This window comes from Macaca nemestrina, chromosome 7 (assembly GCF_043159975.1).
Source record: "Macaca nemestrina isolate mMacNem1 chromosome 7, mMacNem.hap1, whole genome shotgun sequence".
Taxonomy (NCBI): Eukaryota; Metazoa; Chordata; class Mammalia; order Primates; family Cercopithecidae; genus Macaca; species Macaca nemestrina.
The window spans coordinates 32,799,118-32,823,849 of record NC_092131.1 but is presented as its reverse complement, the minus strand read 5'-3'; the positions used below and the strand labels follow the sequence as shown (position 1 = coordinate 32,823,849).

At 42.7% G+C, this 24,732-nt stretch overlaps 1 protein-coding gene across 4 annotated transcripts in view; it reads right to left on the bottom strand.

The window, feature by feature from the left end:
- Positions 1-3,448: 3,448 nt before the first annotated feature.
- Positions 3,449-24,732, bottom strand: part of LOC105495785 (NIMA related kinase 9) — a 44,424-nt gene continuing 23,140 nt past the window's right edge. For 3 of the 4 annotated variants that reach the window (XM_011765549.2, XM_011765551.2, XM_011765552.3), the window contains 8 exons: positions 22,981-23,089; positions 22,315-22,476; positions 18,433-18,603; positions 16,718-16,777; positions 12,905-13,113; positions 9,794-9,955; positions 8,338-8,550; positions 3,449-5,997 (listed from right to left, as the gene is read on the bottom strand). In XM_011765549.2, coding sequence (XP_011763851.2) covers positions 5,875-5,997; positions 8,338-8,550; positions 9,794-9,955; positions 12,905-13,113; positions 16,718-16,777; positions 18,433-18,603; positions 22,315-22,476; positions 22,981-23,089 — 1,209 coding nt within the window. In that variant the 3' untranslated portion in view covers positions 3,449-5,874. The remainder of the gene's footprint in view (positions 5,998-8,337; positions 8,551-9,793; positions 9,956-12,904; positions 13,114-16,717; positions 16,778-18,432; positions 18,604-22,314; positions 22,477-22,980; positions 23,090-24,732) is intronic. The other variant, XM_011765550.2, reaches the window with a different exon arrangement.

The window sequence follows — 24,732 nt, the reverse complement described above, 5'->3', positions numbered from 1 at the left end:
CATGGTGGCTCATTCCTATAATCCCAGCACTTTGGGAGGCTGAAGTGGGAGGATTGCTTGAGGCCAGGAGTTCAACAGCAGCCTTGACAACAAAGCAAGAGCCCGTCTCAAAACAAAACAAAGCTGGGACATTGCACAGTGTCACATGCCCTTGGCAATTATAGCATAGTCAACTTCTATTTGAGAGAGTAAACTCTGAAGGGAAAGGGATCAAATCTTTTTAGTTTTCTCTGTGTAGAATATTGCCTAGCACAAGTTAGACCTCAATTAATGAGGTCTGGAGATTAAAAATTAAACAAGGTGAATGAGTCCTAGACTAGTGAAATGAGAGAACTGATAATGTCTGCGAGAGTATTATCAGTTCAAATAGGAGTGAAGTTAGCACAACAGATAGAAATCCTAGGATTACTGTTCTGTATTACTCAAATTGTTAGTTTAAAATACTGGAGAAAAACTGCTCAATTTGAGCTAGGCAACAGGGCTAGACAGACAACAAAATCCTATTTTACTAAATAACAAATGGCCACTCACTCTTGCTCCATTTCCTCTGCAGCTTCTGCTGAGTTGCTGGGCTAACAGATCAGACCAATTTGAAATGTGAGTTAAGGCTTTAGCGGTGAAGCTGCAGGACACAGGCTGGGAAAAAAGTCCTATATATTTAAAAAGGAGCACATATTTCTTTGCACCCTTTTTAATTGTTCCAAAGGAAAGGAGGTATCACATAATAAAGCTTTATGGGTAGCCCCTCAAGGAAACCTCACACAGAGATAATGGATATTTAACCTAATAGGTACATTCCCTAGGCAAGTTCAATGAAACGTACACTTTAAGTGGGAATGTAAACTAGTACATTGCAATAGATGGCAAGAATAAGCTGTGGCCAAGGTCACAAAATGGCAACATGTGGACTGCTTTGCTCCACAGATGTTTTATTTAGCTGGCCTAGTATTCACAATATGATCCGACATTTAAAAACTGGGATATGGAACATCTCTTGAAAAACTGGAAGTTCTGGAAACACTGGGCCAGCAACCTGCATGGCACAAATTGGGTGGGGTTTAGAATCAGATGGATGCTCCTTCAGATGGGAATGGTAGCACCAGACCACCGCAGTCTCACCTGACCTGCTTCACTTCTTTACTTTATCTGCCTGGTACCACAGGCTCCTGGATTCGGGATCCCTGGATGTTAGTAAGGTCATAGATCAGGGCCCTCCAGAGAGAACAAATGTTGTTATATGTGGGGAGTGCTTTCTATAGACAAGGAAGCAGTTATTTGCTCTCATTTTGCTAAAGAAATAAAACAGTAGTCAATGCCTTAGTGTTCCCTTTAATCTCTACATGTTTAGGCCTTGGTTATATCAGAAATATCTTTCTAGGCCGAGCACAGTGGCTCATGCCTGTAATCCCAGCACTTTGGGAGGCCAAAGTGGGCAGATCATGAGGTCAAGAGATCGAGACCATCCTGGCCAACATGGTGAAACCCCGTCTCTACTAAAAATACAAAAATCAGCTGTGTGTGGTGGTGTACGCCTGTAGTCCCAACTACTCGGGAGGCTGAGGCAGGAGAATTGCTTGAACCCAGGAGGCAGAGGTTGCAGTGAGCTGAGATCGCGCCATTGCACTCCAGCCTGGTGACCTAGTGAGACTCCATCTCAAAAAAAAAAAAAAAAAAAAAAAAAAGAAATATCTTTCATCTTTTAAATTTAGCTTGATCTGGTCTCTGGAAAGAGGTAAGAACCTTTTTTTTAAAAAAATCTAAATCTCTTCCCGGATAGCTCAGAGGATGACAGTAAATAAATGCATGCTGCTTCTTAATGTCTGTATTTTATACTACTTTATCCAATAAATGTTTAGTGCAAGTAAACATAAATTCTAAAGTTCATAAGGTTACACCATGGGAGAAATTTCACGGGGAAACTCACATGGAAACGAATTTCATTAAAAATGTATACAGACGTGCCGAGACAGTATTTCTTTTTTACTTTTTTGAGATGGAGTCTCGCTCTTGTTGCCCAGGCTGGAGTGCAGTGGAGCGATCTTGGCTCACTGCAAGCTCCGCCTCCCAGGTTCATGCCATTCTCCTGCCTCAGCCTCCCTAGTAGCTGGGACTACAGGCGCCTGCCACCATGCCCAGCTAATTTTTTGTATTTTTAGTAGAGACGGGGTTTCACCGTGTTAGCCAGGATGGTCTCTATCTCCTGACCTGCCTGCCTCAGCCTCCCGAAGTGCTGGGATTACAGGCATGAGCCACCATGCCCGGCCTGCCGAGATAGTTTTTCTTTTTTTTCTTTTTGAGATGGAGTCTTGCTCTGTAGCCCAGGCTGGAGTGCAGTGGCGTGATCTCAGCTCACTGCAAACTCTGCCTCCTGGGTTCACACCTTTCTCCTGCCTCAGCTTCCCGAGTAGCTGGGACTACAGGTGCCTGCCACAACACCCGGCTAATTTTTTTGTATTTTTAGTAGAGACGGGGTTTCACCATGCTAGCCAGGATGGTCTTGATCTCCTGACCTCGTGATCTGCCCGTCTCGGCCTCCCGAAGTGCTGGGATTATAGGCGTGAGCCACCATGTCTGGCTGGAGACAGTATTTCTTAACAGCAATGTATATAATGCAGCACAGCACCTTCTGGTCAATGTCTGCTTTCATTATCAATATATCACTCTCCACAGCTACACAGGAGGTAACAGAGATGTGACATAGTGGAGTTTTTCTCTCTAATGTTCATGATTCTGTGAGGTTTAATGATCAGCATGTTTATTTCCACAGTTAATCATTGAAACAATAAATGATGTTTGGCATTGCAGCAGGAAGGAACATGTTTTATAGTCCTGATTACAGCCCACTCTACCCTGACCATCATGAATACTTTTTTGGAGGTTTAGGGATTTCATCTGAATGAATTTATTTAAAATGCATTCTTGCCCCTGAATTGTTCTATTATGAATGTTTGTGAACATATGGCAAATGAAATGAAAATTTTTAGTGTACTTTTGCTTTAAACTTCAATGAAAGGCTCAGCCAAGAGAAGTAACGTGGCTGTGCTATGCCAGGGAGACCAAATTCAGTTCAATCTCTTTGAGGGAAAAGTTTTACAAACCATAAACTAGCATTATCACTTGGAAAGGCCCCCACTGAGACTGAGGAGGTAGGTGCAAGAAAGAATCATCCTTTTAGTGGCTCATTTTTTCCCTCCCTCTGCACTTTCAGCACTTTTAGACATTTTTGGGAAAAAAGCTGTAGCAGTAGAAATGATTCTGCTGGCAAGAATAAGAAACTGGAGAGAAGCAAAGACTATTTCTGTGCAAATGTCCCTTGCATTGTTTCTGTTCCAAGAACATTATTTATATAAAGACTCATAGAATCAAAGATTCACGGAGGCCTAGAATCTGGATGTTTTATCCCCAGAGACTAAGGTCCATGCACAGGCTTACTGAGGCACAGTACTGGTTAAGAGCTTAAATGTTTATTTAAAACAGAAATGCCAAACCACTCCACCCTCAACCTTTCAAGCAACCTGGCTAACAATAAACTAGTTCTTCCGCAGAGGAGTAACTCAGGTTATACTGTAACTCAAAGGCAATACTACTAGAAAACTTAAAACACCTAGCACTGCATAAAGAAAAAAGCAGGACAAAATGTAAAGAGAATTAGCTAGAGAAAACCATTCAAAGGCATTTCTACTGCCTCATCTTTTACTCCATCCCCCTTTGAACTGGTTTCTGTTTCCATACTTGTTTGGTGGGAAAAAAAATCATATGGCTGTCTCAGGCACAATATGAGAAAGCGCAGACTGTCTCTAAGGCACAGAACTTAGATTCTCAGCCAGATTAATAGCAAATCTAGACTTCCTAAGGGAATATGCTAGAGAAAATGACCACAGCGTTCCACTGCTAGGGAAAGACTCCCCTATGAACAAGACCAGGGCACTCACCCACCCCCAGCACTCACTTTCACCCCACCTTCTCAGCAACGTGCCCATGTCCCTCAGCTCCACAGCAGAAGCAATCCTCATGATGAACACCCAAACTGACCTGGCCTCTCAGGCCTGCTGAGATGAAGAGCATGAGGATATAGGGACATGACAGGCCAATCAGTCCTTAAGAACATCAAAGTTGCATTTACATGCTGAACCAAAACCCACTGTCAGGGTTTACGGCAACCCCCGCAAGTCCCCAGAACTTGCAACTTTAATCAAAGTTTGGCTGCTTCCCTGATTTCAAGAAAAGGTTTCAGTGATTACATTAGTACTAATGTAATAGGCTTCCCAGAACTGAGAAAACAATGGGAACATCAAACCAAAGAAGATCCCATTAAACAGAGCTGCCTGTCCCCAGCAACGGGGTTCTCCCCGAGCATCAGCCTTTATGCCACCAGTTTTGGGGAAATGGCAAAATTTCCATTGCACAGGACCTCCCATAATGTTGAACAGATGATCAAACATTTTGGTCTGGGGAAAATGAAACAAAATTATTTTAGCTATTTGTAGGAAGGTGGGATGTGAGACTCATCAAAGGTAGGATGTGTGACACAAAATACCACAGGAACATTTTACAAGGCTAGGTGGAAACACAAAGCTCACATCCTTAAGGAAACCATCAAATACTTGCCTAGAACTTTCTATATGAAGTTTTGTTCTTCTAGGACACTATTTCTCTTTGGCAGGCTAGCATTTTTCTATCTACAAAGACACAATGAGTACAGGATTAGAAGTGAGCTCTCGGCCAAATTCCTTTTGCAAGTTCTACCTGTTCTGTTAGGCTTCAGGGACTCCCAGGGTTTGGTGCTGGCTTTGGGTCACTCAGGTAGGAAAGATAATACAGATTCATTGGTTATCGTATGGCTTCATAAAACACCAAAAGGAGAAAAATACTGACTAGACACACAGAAAGAAAGTGGTTGGGGCTGCTGCTATCAAGATCAGAACCCTAAGAGCCACGAAGGCAGAGGCTCAAGAAGTCTTTTCACGGGCAGAAGACGGAGAGCCCTCTAAGCCCTCTCTAAGATACCAAGTAGAGGCAGCTAAAGGAGGACCTTTTCTTCTTCATGATTTTCTCTTAAGGCTATTCTGACTGCCCCATGGACTCAACTCTCTGAGACACCTCATCCCTCAGAGACACCTTATTACCTCATCCACAGCTAGGAAATCCCACCCTGCACTGGCCACAGCCTGAAACACCAGCTGTGTGATGAGGAGGGTCCTGCCCTTTCTCTACTCCTCACTCAAGAAATTTCAATCAACCCTCAGAGGAAAAGCAACCTAAGCCTATCTTTCCTCTTGAAGCATTTAGCTGCACAGAGTAACTGAACTTTCTGGAAACAAGCCTTAGATGGACTCCATCAGACATATTTTCCTGGACTCAGGGCTCCCGAGAGGGCTCAGACTACTTCACCACTCTGCAGAGGACACTGGGCGGGCCATGCCTGACTCCAGCCCACTCCAGCTTTACACTTTTCCCTCTCCCACCCAGAGGGGTAATGCCTGGTACTGAATTCCCAAGGCAGCTTCCAATCAATGGTGAGAATGATACATGGGATATAAGCTGCTACCAGCGCAATTAAGGTGAGCACTGTGTCTCCTCTTCAAAGGTGGGATCAACAGATGAGGTACAGAGCTGCTGTTGCTATGGCAGTCACTGATGACAAAGCCAGGGCCATGGGGACCCTTCCATTCTCCAAAACAATAAAATCACCCTAGATCCTATCTAAAAGGCAATGCCACTCTCCAAATGTACAAGGAAAGTGCTTCAGAGCCTCTGCCTTGCGCTCCTCTTCTGCAAGTGAACAAAGCCAGGAAAGCTGCTCTCTGCATTCGGTAAGTGTGCTGTGAAGTTCTTTGGGTCCCAGTTTCCTGGGGGCTCTATAGGCTCAGGAGACTAGAGGCTGGGTCGACAGGAGTCTGTTCCCAGGAGGCACCAGGAATCTGAATCTAAGTCAGGCTTTGGATCCATTTCCATCTCTTCCTTTGCTGTCTGAGTTCCTTTGGAATGCATCCCCACCTGTCCGGATAAAACACAGTTCCATATTAGCAACAGTGCCACCTAGTCACAGCAGTAGTTCAGTACTATATTTTCAATGCCAACCTCTAAGGATTCGTAGCCACGATCTTGTGAGACACTCATGGCAGTATTTTAGATACAGTCATACCTTTATATTAATTGCAGGTAGGGTGACCAACTATCCAGGTTTGTCGAGGACTGTGGGGTTTCCTGGGATGCAGAACTCTCAGTTTTAAAATGGAAAAAGTCCTGGGCAAAACAATCTTCTCCCTGTTAGAGCTGCCAATCTTACCTCGTGGTTTTTTTTTTTTTTTTTTTTTTTGAGACAGGGTCTTGCTCTGTTGCTTACACCGAAGTGCAGTGGTGTGATCACGGATCACTGCGGCCTCGACATCCCCAGATTCAGGTGATCCTCCCAACTCAGCCTCCTGAATAACTGGGACTATAGGCGTGTGCCATCATGCCCAGCTAGTTTTTATTTTTGGTAGAAATGGGATTTCACCACATTGCCCAGGCTAGTCTCGAACTCCTGGGCTCAAGCAATCTCCCAAAGTGCTGGGATCACAGGTGTGAGCCACTGTGCTCAGCCTGTATATTAATTTCTAAAGTAATTTCATAAACATTAGTTCATTTAATCCTCCAAAGAACCATACAAGGGATCTATTATTTTCTTTCAGGTGAGAAACCAGGGCTCAGAGAAAACAAAGTAAGTAGCCCAAACACCTACAGCTGGTAAATGGCAAAGCCAAGGGCCTAAGCTTATTTCTCTGCTTCTGCTTCCCTCTATATAAAACAGTGGCATGGCTCTCGAAAAATAATGCAAGCAGAATCACTTTTGAAGTATTTTCACTAAAAATGTTTAATGTGAATCTCATCAAGCCTTAGGTTAAACTTCCAGTTTTCAGAAAAGACAGGGTGACAGAAAAACAAGTTAGACAACACCCTGAGAAAACAAGACAAATCTAGAATGTGGGACATTCTATTGAACAACTGGCCTGGTTTCTTCAACAAGTCAATATCATAAAAGTATTTTTTTAAAAAAGATGAAGCAGAGCATGGTGGATCGTGCCTGTAGTTCCAGCTACTTGGGGGGCTGAGGTGGGAGAATCACTTGAGCCTGGGAAGTCAAGGCTGCAGTGAGCCATGTTTGTGCCACTGCACTCCAGCCTTGGTGACAAAGCAAGACCCTGTCTCAAAATAAATACATAAATAAGGCCGGGCGCAGTGGCTCACACCGGTAACCCTAGCACTTTGGGAGGCCGAGGCGGGTGGATCACAAGGTTCGACACCAGCCTGGCCAATATGGTGAAACCCATCTCTACTAAAAATACAAAAATTAGCCAGGTGTGGTGGTGCGCGCCTACAGTCCCAGCTACTTGGGATGCTGAGGCAGAAGAATCGCTTGAACCGGGAGGTGGAGGTTGCAGTAAGCCGAGATCATGCCACTGCACTCCAGCCTGGGTGACAGAGTGAGACTATCTCAAAAAAAATTAATAAAAAAAATAAAAATAAATAAATAATTTTTAAAAGGTGATGGTGGTGGAGGGAACTGATGAAAAGAAATAAGAGACATAACCAAATATAATGTGGGGTTCTTGACTGGATTCTAGTCTGATAGAAAATGGTTATAAAGGACATTTTTGTGGGGAAAACTGGGAAAATTGGGGTATCAGCTATGGATACCAGATGAGAATTGAGAATACTAGTATTAATTTTTTTAGGTGTGGTTATAATATTGTGGTTGTTCAGGAGAATGTATTTCAGAGGTATGTAATTAAGTTTTGTAAAAGAAAAAACACTAAGAAAAAGCAATGCAAGTTAAGTGATGAAAATGATTCAATCTAGGTGCCTGAACAAGGTCCAAGGCTTCTGGGATTATAATTATAAAAGTGATATCATTAAAAAGTAAGGATCGGCTGGGCAGGGTGGCTCATGCCTGTAATCCCAGCACTTTGGGAGGCTGAGGCGGGTGGATCACGAGGTCAAGAAAGCGAGACCATCCTGGCTAACATGGTGAAACCCCGTCTCTACTAAAAATACAAAAACTAGCCGGGCGTGGTGGCGCGCACCTGTAGTCCCAGCTGCTTGGGAAGTTGAGGCAGGAGAATTGCTTGAATCCGGGAGGTGGAAGCTGCAGTAAGCCGAGATTGCGCCACTGCACTCTGGCCTGGCAATAGAGCAAGACTCCGTCTCAAAAAAAAAAAAAAAAAAAAAAAAAAAAAAAAAAAAGTAAGGACCTGCAAAGGAACAAGTCTATTGTCTATTTCAGTACTTCGTGTTTTGATTCTGTGATTCTTCAAAACAGGCTTAGAAACTGGATTATTCTTTTAATGCTCTCACCTGCTGCCCTCCTTCTAATTTCTTGTTTAACTTCTGCAGTTGGGTAAAAATCTGGAGGTTTTCTTGTTGTAGCTTCTGTTGTTCAGCCAGACACTTTAACACCAGACCCTGCAATCTCTCAACCTCCACCTGCAGAGAGCTGCACGCACAGGCAGGAGGAGTCAGTGGTGTTCCCTTCCCAGCACAGGTTACGGCAGGATTCAGCCGAGGTGACTAGAGAGACAAGAAGGAGATTGCAGGAGGTTCTGCCCAGGTGTCAGCTCCTCAATCCAAACTTCCTCTAAGTGCAATCAGATTTTACTTTTAACAAGATAAATCATATATACACATGAATATATGTAAGAGAAACAGAAATGCTAGCATTATAACAGCAATGGGCACTGACATAACAGGGAAAGCAAACTCTCTGCCTCAGTCCCCATTAGGCCAAGCTGGGAGACCAATCATCTATTTTGGAAGACTTTGTGAAAAATTTTAAAGTGCATTGGTATCTTCTCGTTTAAAATGCTGAAGTAGGGCAAAGCATGATTTGGTTTGGAACAAATCTTTCAGATCTCTGTGAGACCCAAAGTGTCAATATTCATGAAATGCAGTGAATCACACTTTAGAAAAAATTTGAGAGGTGGTCAGTAAACGGGACCACCAACACAATTTAAGAAGGTGAACTGACAGAGAAATTAAAACATTCACCTTGAAGTTTCAAAGGTATGATTACCTCTTCTGGGAAGCTTTCTGATGATCCTAGTGTGGATTTTTCTCTTTTCTACTGTACTTTGTTTATAGGAGGGTTCAGCAAATAGCCCATGGGCCAATTCTGGCCTACTGCCTGTTTTTGTAAACACAATTTTATTGGAACACAAGGATGCCCATTCATTATGTATTACTTGAGGCTGCTTTTTGTGCTATAATGTCAGAGTCGAGTGGTTGCAAAAGAGGCTGTACACATTTCAGTCTAAAATGGTCTCAAATAATTACTATGTGGCCTTTAATAGGAAAAGTCTAAAATAATTACGCAGCCTTTTATAGAAAAAGTTTCATGACCTTGGCTTATAGTTTTATTGAGGTATTTACCATAATGTCATTTTTACCAAGGTTAGGTGTACATGTGTTGCTTCCTCACTAGACTACCATTATTACTTCTTTTTTATATTTAGAGCCTCTAAATTACCCCGCCAGTGTCATGAAAAACTGAATTTGAATTTTGGTATTTCTGAGGCAGAGGGAAAAGACAATCCTTTTAGAAAGGTGTTAGCCTTTCAGAAATGTGGAAGGGTAAATACCTTTCTGAGGCAACTGAGTTTAGTCTTGGGTTGAGGCTTTAAGTACTGCTGAAGAGACAGTATAAGTTGATGCAGGGCAACTGAAACCCAAAAGCTAGAGCGAGGCCAGAAGAACTGGGCAGAGCTTGCAGTGACTGTTTACCTAGTTGTGATTCAAAGGCAAAAAGTTTAGTTACCCAGGCTCCTACTTGGGGCTTGTGTTCCAAAGGAGCTTCAGAGGCCACTTTGAGTCCTTGCAGCTCTTCATAGGGCAGGGTATCTTTCTCAGATTCTGAAAACGCTGCACTGAGAGGAGATGGGCTGTCAGGCATGGGGATAAATTCTGCATTTTCCAGCTCCTATGTATATGAGAAAGAATCTCATTATCTGTTTGCATTATTTGCTTCCTCCCAAATTCCCTTCTCCTTTTTGCTATAGTTTTCCCTCTGTCATGACATCAGCACCCTCTAGTGGGCAAGACAGTTGTGGTTAGCAACATATCACAGCCTACCTGTGAGCAAACTGCCACCCCTTCATCAGAGGAGGAACAGTGATGCAAAGGCAAACTCAAAGAACACAGGCTGGAGTGTCTGGTATGTCACTCCAACACACTTATTCTACACAGGCTATTCAGTGAGCTGGGAAGCTCCAAGGAAGTGGCAGTGAGGCTGGCTGCCACACTGCTGAAAGCTGAGGCTAAAGGTGCAGACAGAACAGCATGCTGCTTCCTCTGTTCACCCTCCTCAAATCACTAGCAAGTTTAGTCTTACTAGACAGGGAGCTTTAAATCTACAGATTTTTTTTTGAAACAGCGTCTTGCTCTGTTGCCCAGGCTGGAGAGCAGTGGCACAACCATGACTCACTGTAGTCTTGACCTTTGGGACTCAAACGATCCTTCCACATCAGCCTCCTGAGTAACTAGGACCACAGGCATGTGCCACCATGCCTGGCTAATTATTATTATTTTTTTGAGACAGAATCTCACTCTGTCACCAGGCTGGAGTGCAGTGGCACCATCTTGGCTCACTGCAAACTTCACCTCCCGGATTCAAGTGGTCCTCCTACCTCAGTCTCCCAAGTAGCTGGGATTACAAGTGTGTACCACCATACCTGGCTAATTTTTTGTATTTTTAGTAGAGACAGTTTCACCATGTTGGCCAGGCTGGTCTCAAACTCCTGACCTCAAGTGATCTGCCCACCTTGGCCTCCCAAAGTGCTGGGATTTCAGGCGTGAGCCACCTTGCCCAGCCTTATTTATATATATCTATTTATTTTTTAAGATGGAGTCTCACTCTGTCCCCCAGGCTGGACTGCAGTGGTGCGATCTCAGCTCACTGCAACCTTCGCCTCCTGGGCTCAAGTGATTCTCCTGGCTCAGCCTCCCAGGTAGCTGGGATTACAGGTGCGTGCCACCACACCCAGATTTTTTTTTTTTTTTTTTTTTGAGACAGAGTCTTGCTCTGTCACCAGGCCAGAGTGCAGTGGCGTGATCTCGGCTCACTACAACTTCCACCTCCCGGGTTCCAGCGATTCTCCTGCCTCAGCCTCCTGAGCAGCTGGGACTACAGGTGTGCGTCACCACGCGTGGCTAATTTTTGTATTTTTAGTAGAGATGGCGTTTCACCGTGTTGGCCAGGATGGTCTTGATCTCTTGTCCTTGTGATCTGCCCGCCTCGGCCTCCCAAAGTGCTGGGAGTACAGGCATGAGCCACCTTGCCCAGCTAATTTTTGTATTTTTAGTAGAGATGGGGTTTCACCATGATTGGCCAGGCTGTTCTCAAACTCCTGACCTCAGGTGATCCTCCCACCTTGGCCTCCCAAAAAGCTGGGATTACAGGCGTGAACCACCATGCCTGGCCCCGGCCTTATTTCTTTTTTAATTTTTATAGAGATGGGATCTCCCTATGATGTCTAGGCTGGTCTCAAACTCCTGGGCTCAAGCAATCCTCCTGCATTGGCCTCCCAAAGTGCTGGAATTACAGGTAGGAGCTATCATACCCGGTCTTTTTTTTTTTTGGGTAAGAAATTTAAAATTTCACAAACCATAAATATTCACTGTAGAAAATGAGAAAATACAAATGGGCAAAGGCAACTAATAAAATTCACCAGCAATTCTGTCACTCACAGACAACCACTTTAAAAACTGTCAATACATAGTCTTGTCAACATTTGTATTACATATTTCCTAAAAGAATGAGATCATACAGATATTTCATCCTCTTCTGCATAGCCATATGTTGTGATTAACTTTCCATGAAAAGAAATATACTTCAACATTTTTACTTTCTTTTTTTTTTTTTTGAACAGGGTTTTGCTTTGTCGTGCAGGCTGAATTGCAGTGGTGCAATCATGGCACAGCTTGGCTCACTTCAGCCTTGACTTCTCAGGTTCAAGTGGTCATCCTGCTTCAGCCTCCTGAGTAGCTGGGACTATAGGTGCACACTACCACACCCGGCTAATTTTTAAAATTTTTTGTACAGACATGGTCTTGCTGTGTTGCCCAAGCTGGTCTTGAGCTCCTAGGTTCAAATGATCCTCCTGCCTCAGCCTCCCAAAGTGCTGGAATTATAGGCATGAGGCACTGTGCCCAATCCAACATTTTTACTTTCTGTATCTCAACTTTCATCAACCATTTTCCTATTGTAAGGCATTCCAATTGCTCCAATATTCCATTTCTATAAATGACAGCATAAAATCTGTAAGCTTAATCTTTATATACATGTACTACAAAAACTGCCATCAAGGTAGGTTATAGTAACTTATAATACATTCACTTAAGTAACAAGGGTATGAGAACATTTTTATCTCTTTTTGGAAAGAAAAAAGGATTAGTGATTAGGCAGTTTCTTTCCAGGTAGAAATCAGAAGGCTGAGCCGGGCGCGGTGGCTCAAGCCTGTAATCCCAGCACTTTGGGAGGCTGAGACAGGCGGATCACGAGGTCAAGAGATCGAGACCACCCTGGCTAACACGGTGAAACCCCGTCTCTACTAAAAAATACAAAAAAAATTAGCCGGGCGCGGTGGTGGGCGCCTGTAGTCCCAGCTACTTGGGAGGCTGAGGCAGGAGAATGGCGTAAACCCAGGAGGCAGAGCTTGCAGTGAGCCGAGATCTGGCCACTGTACTCCAGCCTGGGTGACAGAGCGAGACTCTGTCTCAAAAAAAAAAAAAAAAAAGAACTCAGAAGGCTGGATTCAGGATGCACAACAGTTTATGAGGTACTTGGAAAACTGAGAGACCCTGACAGCTCTTTCTAGTTCCTGCAAAGGGTCAGATATTTTATCCAAGCTACTTCTTCCAAAGGAATTACCTTTCGAAGCCAGCCAGGACAGGAGCTGCTGGCCCCATTACTGTTCCCCATGGCCTCTGTGGGACTGATTAAACCTTCCATTCCTCGGTCTGCTTCCATTGTTCCTCGGAAGCCTCCACTTGGGTCAAGAGTTTCAGATTCCTGCTGACTGTCCTCTTCTTCACCACTGCCGCCCCCGCCGCCTCCTCCCGGGCTAGAGCTCTGAAACACTGACAGATACCCAGCACAGAAATAGACAGCTTTGCCATGCAGCAAGACAGATTTACCATCTGACAACCCCACTTACCCTGGAAAGGTGCCTAAAGCTGCATGAAGTGCAATGGCAACAGTGCAAGTCAAGTATTAGGGATGAAATTTTTGGTTTTAATACAAACTATGTTTTGTAATTTTGTATAGTTGTATTTGTGTAGCAGGATGCTCATAATGATAATTCCATTTACCAACTTTGTCTTATATCCATAGCAGGTTATCAATATTCTAAAAGCATTACCAAACAATTCCCCCAACCACAGCCCACCAAATCTAGCACCCATGCTTACTCTGCTTCTTTAAGAGATACATTCAGATTCCAGCATCCTCCATAGACATTTATCTTATATAAAAAGGTCTTTAACATTTGAGTCAAACTCCTCTTAAAGTTGTCAGATAAACTTACCATTAACTCCCTGTCCAGGGAAAATCTGAATGTTGAATTCTTCAACTTTTTTTTTTTTTTTTTTTTTTTGAGACCGAGTCTAGCTTCTGTTGCTCAGGCTGGAGTGCAATGGCCTGATCTTGGCTTATTGCAACCTCTGCCTCCCAGGTTCAAGCAATTCTCCTGTCTCAGCCTCCTGAGTAGCTGGGATTATAGCCACGTACCACCGTGCCCAGCTAATTTTTGTATTTTTAGTAGAGGCAGGGTTTCACTATGTTGGCCAGGGTGGTCTCAAACTCCTGACCTCAGGTGATCCGCCTGCCTTGGCCTCCCAAAGTGCTGGGATTACAGGCGTTAGCCACTGCGCCTGGCCAATTCTTCAAAATTTAAAGTGAACATTACATTCTCTGATGACTATCTGTATGAATTTTGATAATATAATGGCTGGTTCTTTCATATCATACAGCATATTCCAAGCAACCTTAATGAAGACTAGCTGATGTGTGGTCAGGAAATGAAAGTGAATTTTAATATGGGCCAAAGAAAAATATAATTAAGAAGATTAATTTGTCAAAGTTAAAAAAATTGCCTGGTATTTTCTTTTTTTCTCTTACTCCTCAGAGATCCTTATTCTGATGCCTGGTATTTTCTGAGGCTAAATGTAAGGAAGGGTTAATTATCACCTGCTATGCTGGCCTGGGGACTAACTGGGTCATGCTGAGATCCTACGGAAGCAGCAGAACCATAGTTACCAAAGTGAGTTCTGAAGCTTACTTTTTTGTTTTAAATGGCTTTTTAAGATTATGCTGCATTTTAGATATACCTAAGACTATTTTAACATACATGTAAATTTTCATGCCTAACAATAAACATAGGTCTATCTGCTACTAGAACTAGAACTGCACTATCCAATATGAGTTACTAGCCATATGTGCCTGCTTAGACTTAAAGAGAATTAAAAATTCAGTTCCTCAGTCACAAGAGCTACTCTCTTGAGAGATCAATAGCCACAGAAGGCTGGTAGCTACTATACTGAACAGCACAGATATGGAACATTTCCACCATTGCAAAAAGATCTACTGGACACTGCTGAACTAGAGCATTAGCTGTATCACTGTATTTGCCTTGTGAATTCCTTCCTTCTCTGGCCTCTCACCCAGATGAAACCGTTCTGTTTAATTTTATATTTATCATTTCTTCTTAAAAACTTTATCGCCTTTATGCATCCTTAAATAATACATTACTATTTATTTTACTTTTATTTATTTATTTTTTTAAGATGGAGTCTCGCTCTTTTGCCAGGCTGACATACAGTGGCACAATCGTGGCTCACTGCAACCCCCGCCTCCCAGGTTCAAGCAATTCCCCTGCCTCAGCCTCCCGAGTAGCTGGGAATACAGGTGTGCACCACCATGCCCGGCTAATTTTTTTTTGTATTTTAGTAGAGACAGGGTTTCACCATGTTGGCCAAGATAGTCTCAATCTCCTGACCTGGTGATCTGCTTGCCTTGGCCTCCCAAAGTGCTGGTATTACAGGCGTGAGCCACCACGCCCAGCTTATTTTACTTGTTTCTAAACTTTATAAAAAGGCCATGTAGTCTGCTGCAACTTGCTTTTTACATTTCACATTATGGAAATATTTGGAGATGTTCACTTTCACTCCAATGGATGGTTATAATGCATTTAATCAACAAATAGTTACTGAGCATTTACCATTTGCCAGGCACTGTTCTAGGCAAGTAGATAAAATTGATAAATAAAAAAGACAAAAATCCCTGCTCTTCCTCGAGTCTACATCTTCCCACCAATGGACGTTTGCTTTTAATTTTATGTTTTTCCTTTAAATACTGTTCTAGCAAAACAAAGTTGTAGTCGAACTGCTGTGCTTAGCAAAAGATCTTTAGTCAGTTTTGACAGATATTAATATACATAAACAGAGATGCCAAGCAATGGGCTACTTAAATAAACTATATATAATATGGTATTATAAGTCGGTGTATATGTGTAAACTGAAGTTCAACAAGTCTAGATCATGTTTTCAGCTGTTTTGTTTTTGGAGGTTTAATCTGTTTGACCGATTGTTTATGTATTTATTCATTCATTTGAGATAGGGTCTCGCTATGTTGCCCAGGCCCGGATTGCAGTGGCTATTCATAGGCATAATGATAGTGCACTGCAACCTTGAACTCCTGGCCTCAAGTAATCCTCCTGACTCAGCTTCCTAAGTACCTAGGATTAACGGCTGTGCCACTGTGCCCAGCTTTAATCTGCTTTTATTCTGGGTGTTTATGTGTTTTGATTCCAAACAATATCAGAATCTGGGCCGGGCATAGTGGCTCATACCTGTAATCCCAGCACTTTGGGAGGCTGAGGTGGGCAGATCACTTGAGGCCAGGAGTTTGAGACCAGCCTGGCCAAAACAGTGAAACCCTATCCCTACTAAAAATACAAAAAATAGCTGAGTGTGGTGGTGCATGCCTATAATCCCAGCTACTTGGGAGGCTGAGGAAGGTGAACCACTTGAACCTGGGAGGCAGAGGATGCAGTGAGCCACTGCACTCCAGCCTGGACGACAGAGCAAGACTGTGCCTCAAAAAAAAAAAATAAAATAAATCAGAATCCTGGTTCTGAGACATCAAAGGCTACAGGGACTCTAGCAGGTAGAAAACCAAAAGGAAAATAGATTCAATTCCTGGCATGGTCCCCAATAATAAAGAACCATGAAGACAGCAGTCAAAGGAAATCTATCAGAGATCTTTGAGATGATTCTCCTAACCACACTGAAAGTTTAGCCGAGTTTTATTCTGAGTGCCTGTTTTGGTGAACTATTTCTTAAGACTGGAATACCCCTGGGAATACCGTGGAAGTAGAGGACTCATTACCCCCTAGAATAGCAAGGAAAGGAATAATACATAAGTCATATTACAGTACTGGGCAAGCTACTTAATTAACTTCCATATACGTTGGAGGCAAAGATGATGTACTCTCTCTCTGACCACAATGTAAAAGTCATAACTTACTGCAAAACCAACCAAAATATGATCCTCTCTCTTAACCACTGTATTCTTCACTTCCCAAAGACATTTCCCATTTTCCTTTGGGTTTTAGAGTCTACATGGAATCTAACCAAAAGATTCACACTTCAGAAAACCACTGGTACCTGAAACATTGGTACTTACCAGTTCCAATGGATAAGCCACTGCTATTGGAACGGATGGTCTTAGAATTCAATACTTTCTCTGAGAAAAAATATTTGGTAGGTAAGCACTGTATACAGATATAGGCAAGAAAAATGAGAGAAGACTAGGATGGGAGATAATTGCTCTCCCTGACTTCAGACAACTTTAGACTTATAACTTACAGTTTTAGAAATTAGTATCATAAGCTAAGCACCACTTGCTATTCTAATTATATTCACCATCTACATTAGTAACTGTCTGCCTTGGCTGGTCACTGGTATCACCTGGGAAGTTTTAGAAAGTAACCATGTGTTTGAGACCAGCCTAGGCAACATGGCAAAACCCAATCTCTAAAAAAAACACAAAACTTAGCCAGGTGTGGCGGCACTGGCCTGTAGTCCCAGTTACTTGGGAGGCTCAGGTGAGAGATCAGTTGAGCCTGGGAGAGGAAAACTGCAGTGAGCTGTGTTTGTGCCACTGCAGTCTACTCTGGGTAATGGAGTGAGACTCTGTCTCAAAATTAAAAAAAAAGAAGTAACACTGCATAGGTCTATAGGTTCCACCCCAGAGATTCTGATTTAATTGGTCAGGGATAGGGTCTGGACAATGGTATTCTTAAAAGTTTCTTGGCCGGGTTCAGTGGCTCATGCCTGTAATCTCAACACTTTGGGAGGCCGAGGTGGGCGGATCATGAGGTCGGGAGTTTGAGACCAGCCTGGCTAATATGGTGAAACCCCATCTCTACTAAAAAATCCAAAAATTAGCCAGGTGTGGTGATACACTCCTGTAGTCCCAGCTACTAGGGAGGCTGAGGCAGGAGAATCGCTTGAACCTGGGAAGCTGTAGTGCGCTGAGATCACACCACTGCGCTCCAGCCTGGGCGACACAGCGAGACTCCATCTCAAAAAAAAAAAAAAAAAAAGGCGCTTCTCAAGGATTCTAATGTATGTGCTGCTAAGGCTGCAAACCACTGATCTAAAAGTAGACTTATAAACTCTTACACAAGCATTTATAAAGTAGTTCATAACAAAGTAATGTTTATGCAGAAAGCACTTATAATTTAAAGTTTCTTTTAAAGGATGTACTGAATGTTTCTCATGAAAGCATAAGCACAGACAACAAATTAATTGGTGGATGACTGGAAGTAACAAATTCTAGGGCCGGGCATGGTGGCTCACGCCTGTAATCCCAGCACTTTGGGAGGCTGAGGCAGGTGGATCACCTGAGGTCAGGAGTTCTAGACCAGCCTGGCCAACGTGGTGGAACCCTGTCTCTACTAAAAATACAAAAATTAGTCGGGTGTAGTGGTGGGTGCCTATAGTCCCAGCTACTTGGGAGGCTGAGGCAAGAGAATTTGCTTGAACCCAGGAGGTGGAGGTTGCAGTGAGCCAAGATCACACCATGGCACTCCAGCCTGGGCGAAAAGAGTGAAACTCCATCTCAAAAAAAAAGACAAAAAAAAAAAATCAATTCTAAGCAGGGAGGCAGAGCCCAAAGTTATATTAAAAAATAATCAAGAGATGGCAGATAGCAAAATTCCAGGAAATGACAATGTTCTGTTCCCACCACTAGGCATGGCATCCTTGACCATTACAAGACTTACAGAATGGCTTCTTCAGGACATTTCTGTTTCCAAGAATGTGACCAATAGTACCTCAGACGTGGGTCTATCCTCTGTCAAAGCCATCCCAACCCCAGACATATGAAACTCTTACCAACAATGAGAATGGTATGCCAGCCACGGCAAGATAGGTCCGGGACATGATGCAGAGATCCAAAAATAGGCCGAGGCCATGAGGTACAGATATCAGAGCCATGTGGTCTCTCTGTGGGGGTCATTGCCAGGCGGCCATTACCACCATTGCCCCAGGCAAAAATGTGATTATCTAGGAAAAAAGTTAAACAGCAGACCATTTAACAGAACACTGGCTTCCCAACTCTCTGGGTTCTCCATCTTTATATCCTAGAGCTAGAAAGACTTCCCACTATGTACTAAACAAGGGAAAGCTGTTTATTCTCCTATATAAAGCCTAAACTCTTCCTGATTCCACTCGGGTAAAAATGCCCACTCTTCCTATGTACTGCCATTCATTCATTCATTCATTCATCCATTCATTCACCTTTTTCTTCAACAACTTTTTATTGGTCATTCATTCAAAAACTGACTGAACATCTACTTCATGACAGGTACTGCATGGGGTGATGGAGCAGTGAAAAAAACCAAGTCCTTGCGCTGTGGAACTGACATTCTAGTAGGGGAGACTGATAATACATAAACACCTAATATTTAAGGTAGTGATAAATGCTATGAAGATAAATTGTGGAGAAAAATAAGTGGAAACAAAGAGTAACAGTTGGTTGGGATATCATTATTTTAGATAGGGTAGGTCAGAGGAGTTCTGACACTTGAACAGAGATCTACTGGAGTGAGGAAGAGTTTCCAGGCAGAGGGAACAGCAACAGCAAAAGTAATGTCAGTAGCACAAACAAGGAACAAGGAGACCCCTACAGTTGGAACAAAGTAAAGGAAGGGACGGTGATAGCAGAAGGTGTCAGGAGGTGGCTGGGGTCCTGCTCACATAGGGCCAGTCAGGCCACTGTGATGACTCTGGTCTACTGACTGATAGAGGAAACCACTGGAGGTTTTGAGGAGTAGGTATTTAAGAGAATCCCTCCATCTACTGAGGAGAACTGATGGCAGGGGAGCAAGGATGAAAGCAGGGAGACCAGTTGTAGTGGAGATGGTGAGAAGTGGTTGGATTTATTCTGAAGATAACCAATATGGATGGGATGTGGAGTGTAGGATGAAGCTGCCATTTATTGAGACAGGAAGGCTGCAGGAGGTACAGGTCTGGGCAGAAAATCAGAAGTTTGATTTTGAGTATACTAAGTTTGTCTGAGATGCCTATAACTTCTTATCCAAATCAGGCTTTTTTTTTTTTTTTAAATGAAACAGGGTTGCTATTAATCATTAAGCCATGACAACAGGCATGAAGGCATGAATCAGGATTGGTCTAAGATAAGTGGGCTATATGGCCCACCCTATATTTCGACATCAAGTTGAGGAGCTGTTGAATAAATGAGTCTCAAGATCAAGGCTGGTGATATAAAGCAGTGTATAGGGGGAATTTAAGGGAACAAGCTCACTTTGGAGAGACAAGTGAGCCTTGGGGCACTCCAGGACTTAGAAGAGTAGGCTGCTGCTATTACAGCACCTAACACCTGCCTTGCTAGTCCCCTACTCTACTAGACTGTGAGCTCCTTGAAAGCAGGGGTTTTCTGAGACTCATTTCTATATTCCTAGAGCCTAAAAGAGGACCTGGACATGAATAAGGCCATCAAGTACAGTTCAGAGGAGTATAGGAACATCAAGTGGTAATATGCCCAGCCACAGAATCCAAATTTACATTCCTCATTCTAAAGTTAAAGTCATGAACTACACAGATCTATTCAAGAAACATGAGCTTTCTGAAGCCCTGTCAGAAAGTGCTATAGCATTTGCTGCACTAAATTTATCTTCAGTGACATCCTGATTCTGTCCTGTGTGACATTTCCATTTATCCAAGTCTGACCTAAACAGTTTGCTCCTTAAAGTCCCTTATTTTGGGACAAGCAGAGAGAGTTAATGTGCTGTTCTGAATGCTGGTTTATTTAAATATGGTAACAGATCACTTAATTGACAATATCCCTGAGACCCCTCATGAGTACAGAACAGGCATGGACCAAAAGAAAACAAGGATATCTCAGAGCAAAATCAACAACAAAAAAATTGATGAGTCAAAAGATAAGAAGATGAAATGTATTAGCTGGGCATGGTGGCACACGCCTGTAATTCCAGCTACTTGGGAGGCTGAGGCAGGAGAAGCACTTGAACCTGGGTGGTGGACGCTGCACTGAGCTGAGATCACACCACTGCACTCCAGCCTGGGCACAGAGCAAGACTCTGTCTCAAAAAAAGAAAATGAAATGTGAGTTGTTACCAGTCAAGTGAAAAAAGTGGCTACAAAAATTTAGAAGTTCAGATGATGACACAGGAAAAAGAAAAAAGAGGAAAAAAGTAAGCAAAGAAGGAAGGGAAAGTAGGATAGCAACAGTGGCAGTACAGAAGAGGAGTGACCAGGCGCAGAGGCTCACGCCTGTAATCCCAGCACTTTGGGAGGCCAAGAGGAGTGGATCATCTGAGGTCAGGAGTTTGAGACCAGTCTGCCTAACATGGCAAAACCCCGTCTCTACTAAAAATACAAAAATTAGCCAGGCATGGTGGCAAGTGCCTATAATCCCAGCTACTTGGGAGGCTAAGGCAGGAGAATCGCTTGAACCTGGGAGGTGGTGGTTGCAGTGAGCTGAGATCGTGCCACTGCACTCCAGCCTGGGTGACAAGAGTGAGACTGTGTCTCAAAAAAAAAAAAAAAAAAAAAAAAGGAATAATGAACCAAACTATACTGCAGAAAGAAACAGTCACAGAGGACCAGGTGCAGAGGCTCACACCTGTAATCCCAGCACTCTGGCAGGCGAGGCGGGCAGATCACGAGGTCAGGAGTTCGAGACCAGCCTGGCCAACATGGCAAAACCCTGTCTGTACTAAAAATACAAAATACAAAAATTAGCTGGATGTGGTGGTTCACGCCTGTAATCCCAGGTACTCAGGAGGCTGAGGCATGAGAATTGCTTGAACCTGGGAGGTGGAGGTTGCAGTGAGCCAAGATCGCGCCATTGCACTCCAGCCTGGGCAACAGAGCAAGACTCCATCTCAAAAAGAAACAAAAACAAAAACAAAAAAAAGTCCAGGCACAATGGCTTACGCCTGTAATCTCAGCACTTTGGGAGGTCGAGGCAAGCAGATCACCTGAGCTCGGGAGTTCGAGACCTGCTGACCAACATAAAGAAACCCCATCTCTACTAAAAATACAAAAATTAGCCGGGCGTGGTGGTGCATGCCTATAATCCCAGCTACTCAGGAGGCTGAGGCACGAGAATCGCTTGAACCTGGGAGGCAGAGGCTGTGTGTGATGAGCTGAGATCGCACCATTGCACTCCAGCCTGGGCAACAAGAGTGAAACTCTATCTCCAAAAAAAAAAAAAAAATCGTCTCAGAGAAAAGAGAGAAGAAAAATCAGTTAGACCAACTCAGAAATCTGAGAGACACATAATATAGAGGAAAGCAGCCCTTCGAACCTTAGCAGTCCCTATGGACATCACTGTAGTACAGTTGACCCCAGACAACAGAGAAAATATGCTGTTCTCTCCAGCTATCCAATCACTGTTTATTGAAACCAATCAATAAGATACTGGGCAAGTTGTATAGAAGTACTTAATAATTCTTACAACATTTTACCAAAAAAGCTGAAATGAAAAAAGGAGGAATGTAGAACATTAACCTATCGTTATCTAGAAATCTGGCCTTTAAAAACAATCACTATGTTGAATACATAAAAAGTTAATAAAGCTTAATATATATAACCGGCCACCAATTTAATACAAATAAAAAAGTATATCCATAATGCAGCTATACAAATAACCAGTCCACTTCTTTCCCAGCCAAGAACTGAAACACAGCCAAGAATCCAGAAAGCTTGAAATGATATGTACAGACTCACCATCAGTGGCAGCAATGGTAAACTCATCACCGCAGGAGACCCTGATCACTTGCTTCCCACCTAGAGGTCCCCCCAACAGATTGATTCCCAGACGCTTCTTGTAGTTTCCAACGCCCAGCTGCCCACACTTGTTGCAGCCAAAGGTCAGCAGCCGGCCTCGCTCTGAGAGAGAAGCAAAAAGAAACAACAAAGCACAAATGAGTCCTGGAACCCAGAGAAGATGCAGCCAAGTAGACTTCCATGGACTAGCTTCTGGTTGTTAGAATATACAAATACAAAACTAGCCACATGATCCTGGACCTAGAGCAGCTACAGTATCTAGGCACTATAACCAATTAGATCCAGTCAGCGACTCGATATTGTATTCTCTCTCCAGTATTGTACTTTTAGTGAGAAAAATGAGTATTACCTTAGAATACTTATAAAAGGTGCTAATCAGAGACAACAGATGTCTGGAATCATAGGTGCGGTGGTCTCATAAAAGGATGTATTTATTATGCATTTATAATAATTATCAAGAAAAATATGTACCTGAATACATTAATGAGATAATACTAGATGTTCAGGGGAAATCAGGATGATGTACAAATGAGGAAAACCTAATACTTGATTGAATAAAAGAGGCTGAGTTACTAAGGCATGTGATACAGTTGTAAATCAACTTACCATCAATAGCAGCTGTGTGAGTCTTGCCTGGGGCAATGGTACGGATCTTATAAAAGGACAACTGTTTGGCCAAGGTAAAGGACGTTGTGTAGGGAACTTCATGGTATGCCTGAACCAAAATAAAACACAAAGCAGATACATGAGGTAAGAAAATCGAGGGAAAATCAGGTGGAGAATGGAAAAAAGTCCTGGTGACCAAAAGGCCTTTCAAGTGAGTTATATTACTAAGAAGAGGGTGCCAGGTAGTTTTCCATCTCCAACAGAAAACAAGAAGAAATAAGCTCAATATGTAATCAGAGAATACAGCACGTGAGGCAGAACTTTCTGACAACCAAAGTTTTAGATTCTGACTTAGGGTTTATAAAACATGAACTTTCTATCCCAGAAGGTATTTACATAAGGAGAGAATCATTGACACTTACCTTGGTTATACACTCTGCATATCTAACAAGGGCAGGGCAAAGAATTAAAGTCCTGAGGACTGTCTCCAGCCCATAAAGGAATCAGTTTACTGTGATCTAATTTCATCTATAGGGTAGTGTTTCTCAACTTAATTAAAACTCATGTTCTCTTTGAATTAGTATTAAAAAAGAATCCTCTCATTGAAGTTTAAAATTTCACAACAAATCCGCTGCTATAATGAAAACATAAATCAAGTAATAGTAATTCTGACTATTTCTTCATTTTTGTTTGTTTTGTTTTTGTTTTGAGACGGAGTCTTGCTTCGTCGCCCAGGCTGGAGTGCAGTGGCACAGTCTCGGCTCACTGCAAGCTCTGCCTCCAAGGTTCACGCCATTCTCCTGCCTCAGCTTCCTGAGTAGCTGGGACTACAGGCGGCTGCCGCCACACCCGGCTGTTTTGTTTTTGTATTTTTAGTAGAGATGGGGCTTCACTGTATTAGCCAGGATGGTCTTGATCTCCTGACCTTATGATCCGCCCGCCTCGGCCTCCCAAAGTGCCAGGATTACAGATGTGAGCCACCGCGCCCAACAACTGAATATTTCTTTTCAAACTACAAAGACACTCTCTCCAGCCTTGCCCTGAATTTGTACTCTCCTAATTGAAAATCACTACTTTAGAGATTGCTTAAAAATTAATTCTTACCTTTTTCATTGAGTCAGAAAACTTCTGTCTCTTAATTTTATTCTTTGGAAAATGACAAAACTCATCATATTAACACAAAAAGGAAACTAAGACAATATCACTGGCCAATTTACTAACATTTTTGAAGACAGAATGGTAATTACATCAATATGCCTAAACAGGATCAGTGATTTGGGAGAAATAAATCTAAAAAACTCCAATCAATCAATCAATCAATCAATCAATCAAAAAAACTCCAGGAAGGTGATGCATGGAAATGTCTTTTTTTTCATAACATTAATTTGCTTGTTCCTATTTCAATAAGGTAAAAGCTGAATTTCATAATTTTATTCTTTGTAATCAATTTATTTATTGAAGTATAACATACTGCAAAATATCACACAGCTTGACACATTTTTCTATATACATATACTTGTAAAACCATTACAGATCAAGATATAGACCATTCCCATCACCCTAGGATCCCTTCCACCTCTTCTGTTAATACCCCTCCTTCCATAAGTAGCCAGTATAAGTTAATTTTATTTCTGCCAGTATAAGTTAATTTTGCCTGTTCTTAAATTTTACACAGATAGAGCTATATAGCATGTACTCTTTGTGGCTGGCTTCTTTTGCTGCACACAATGCCTATGAGACCATAACTTTATT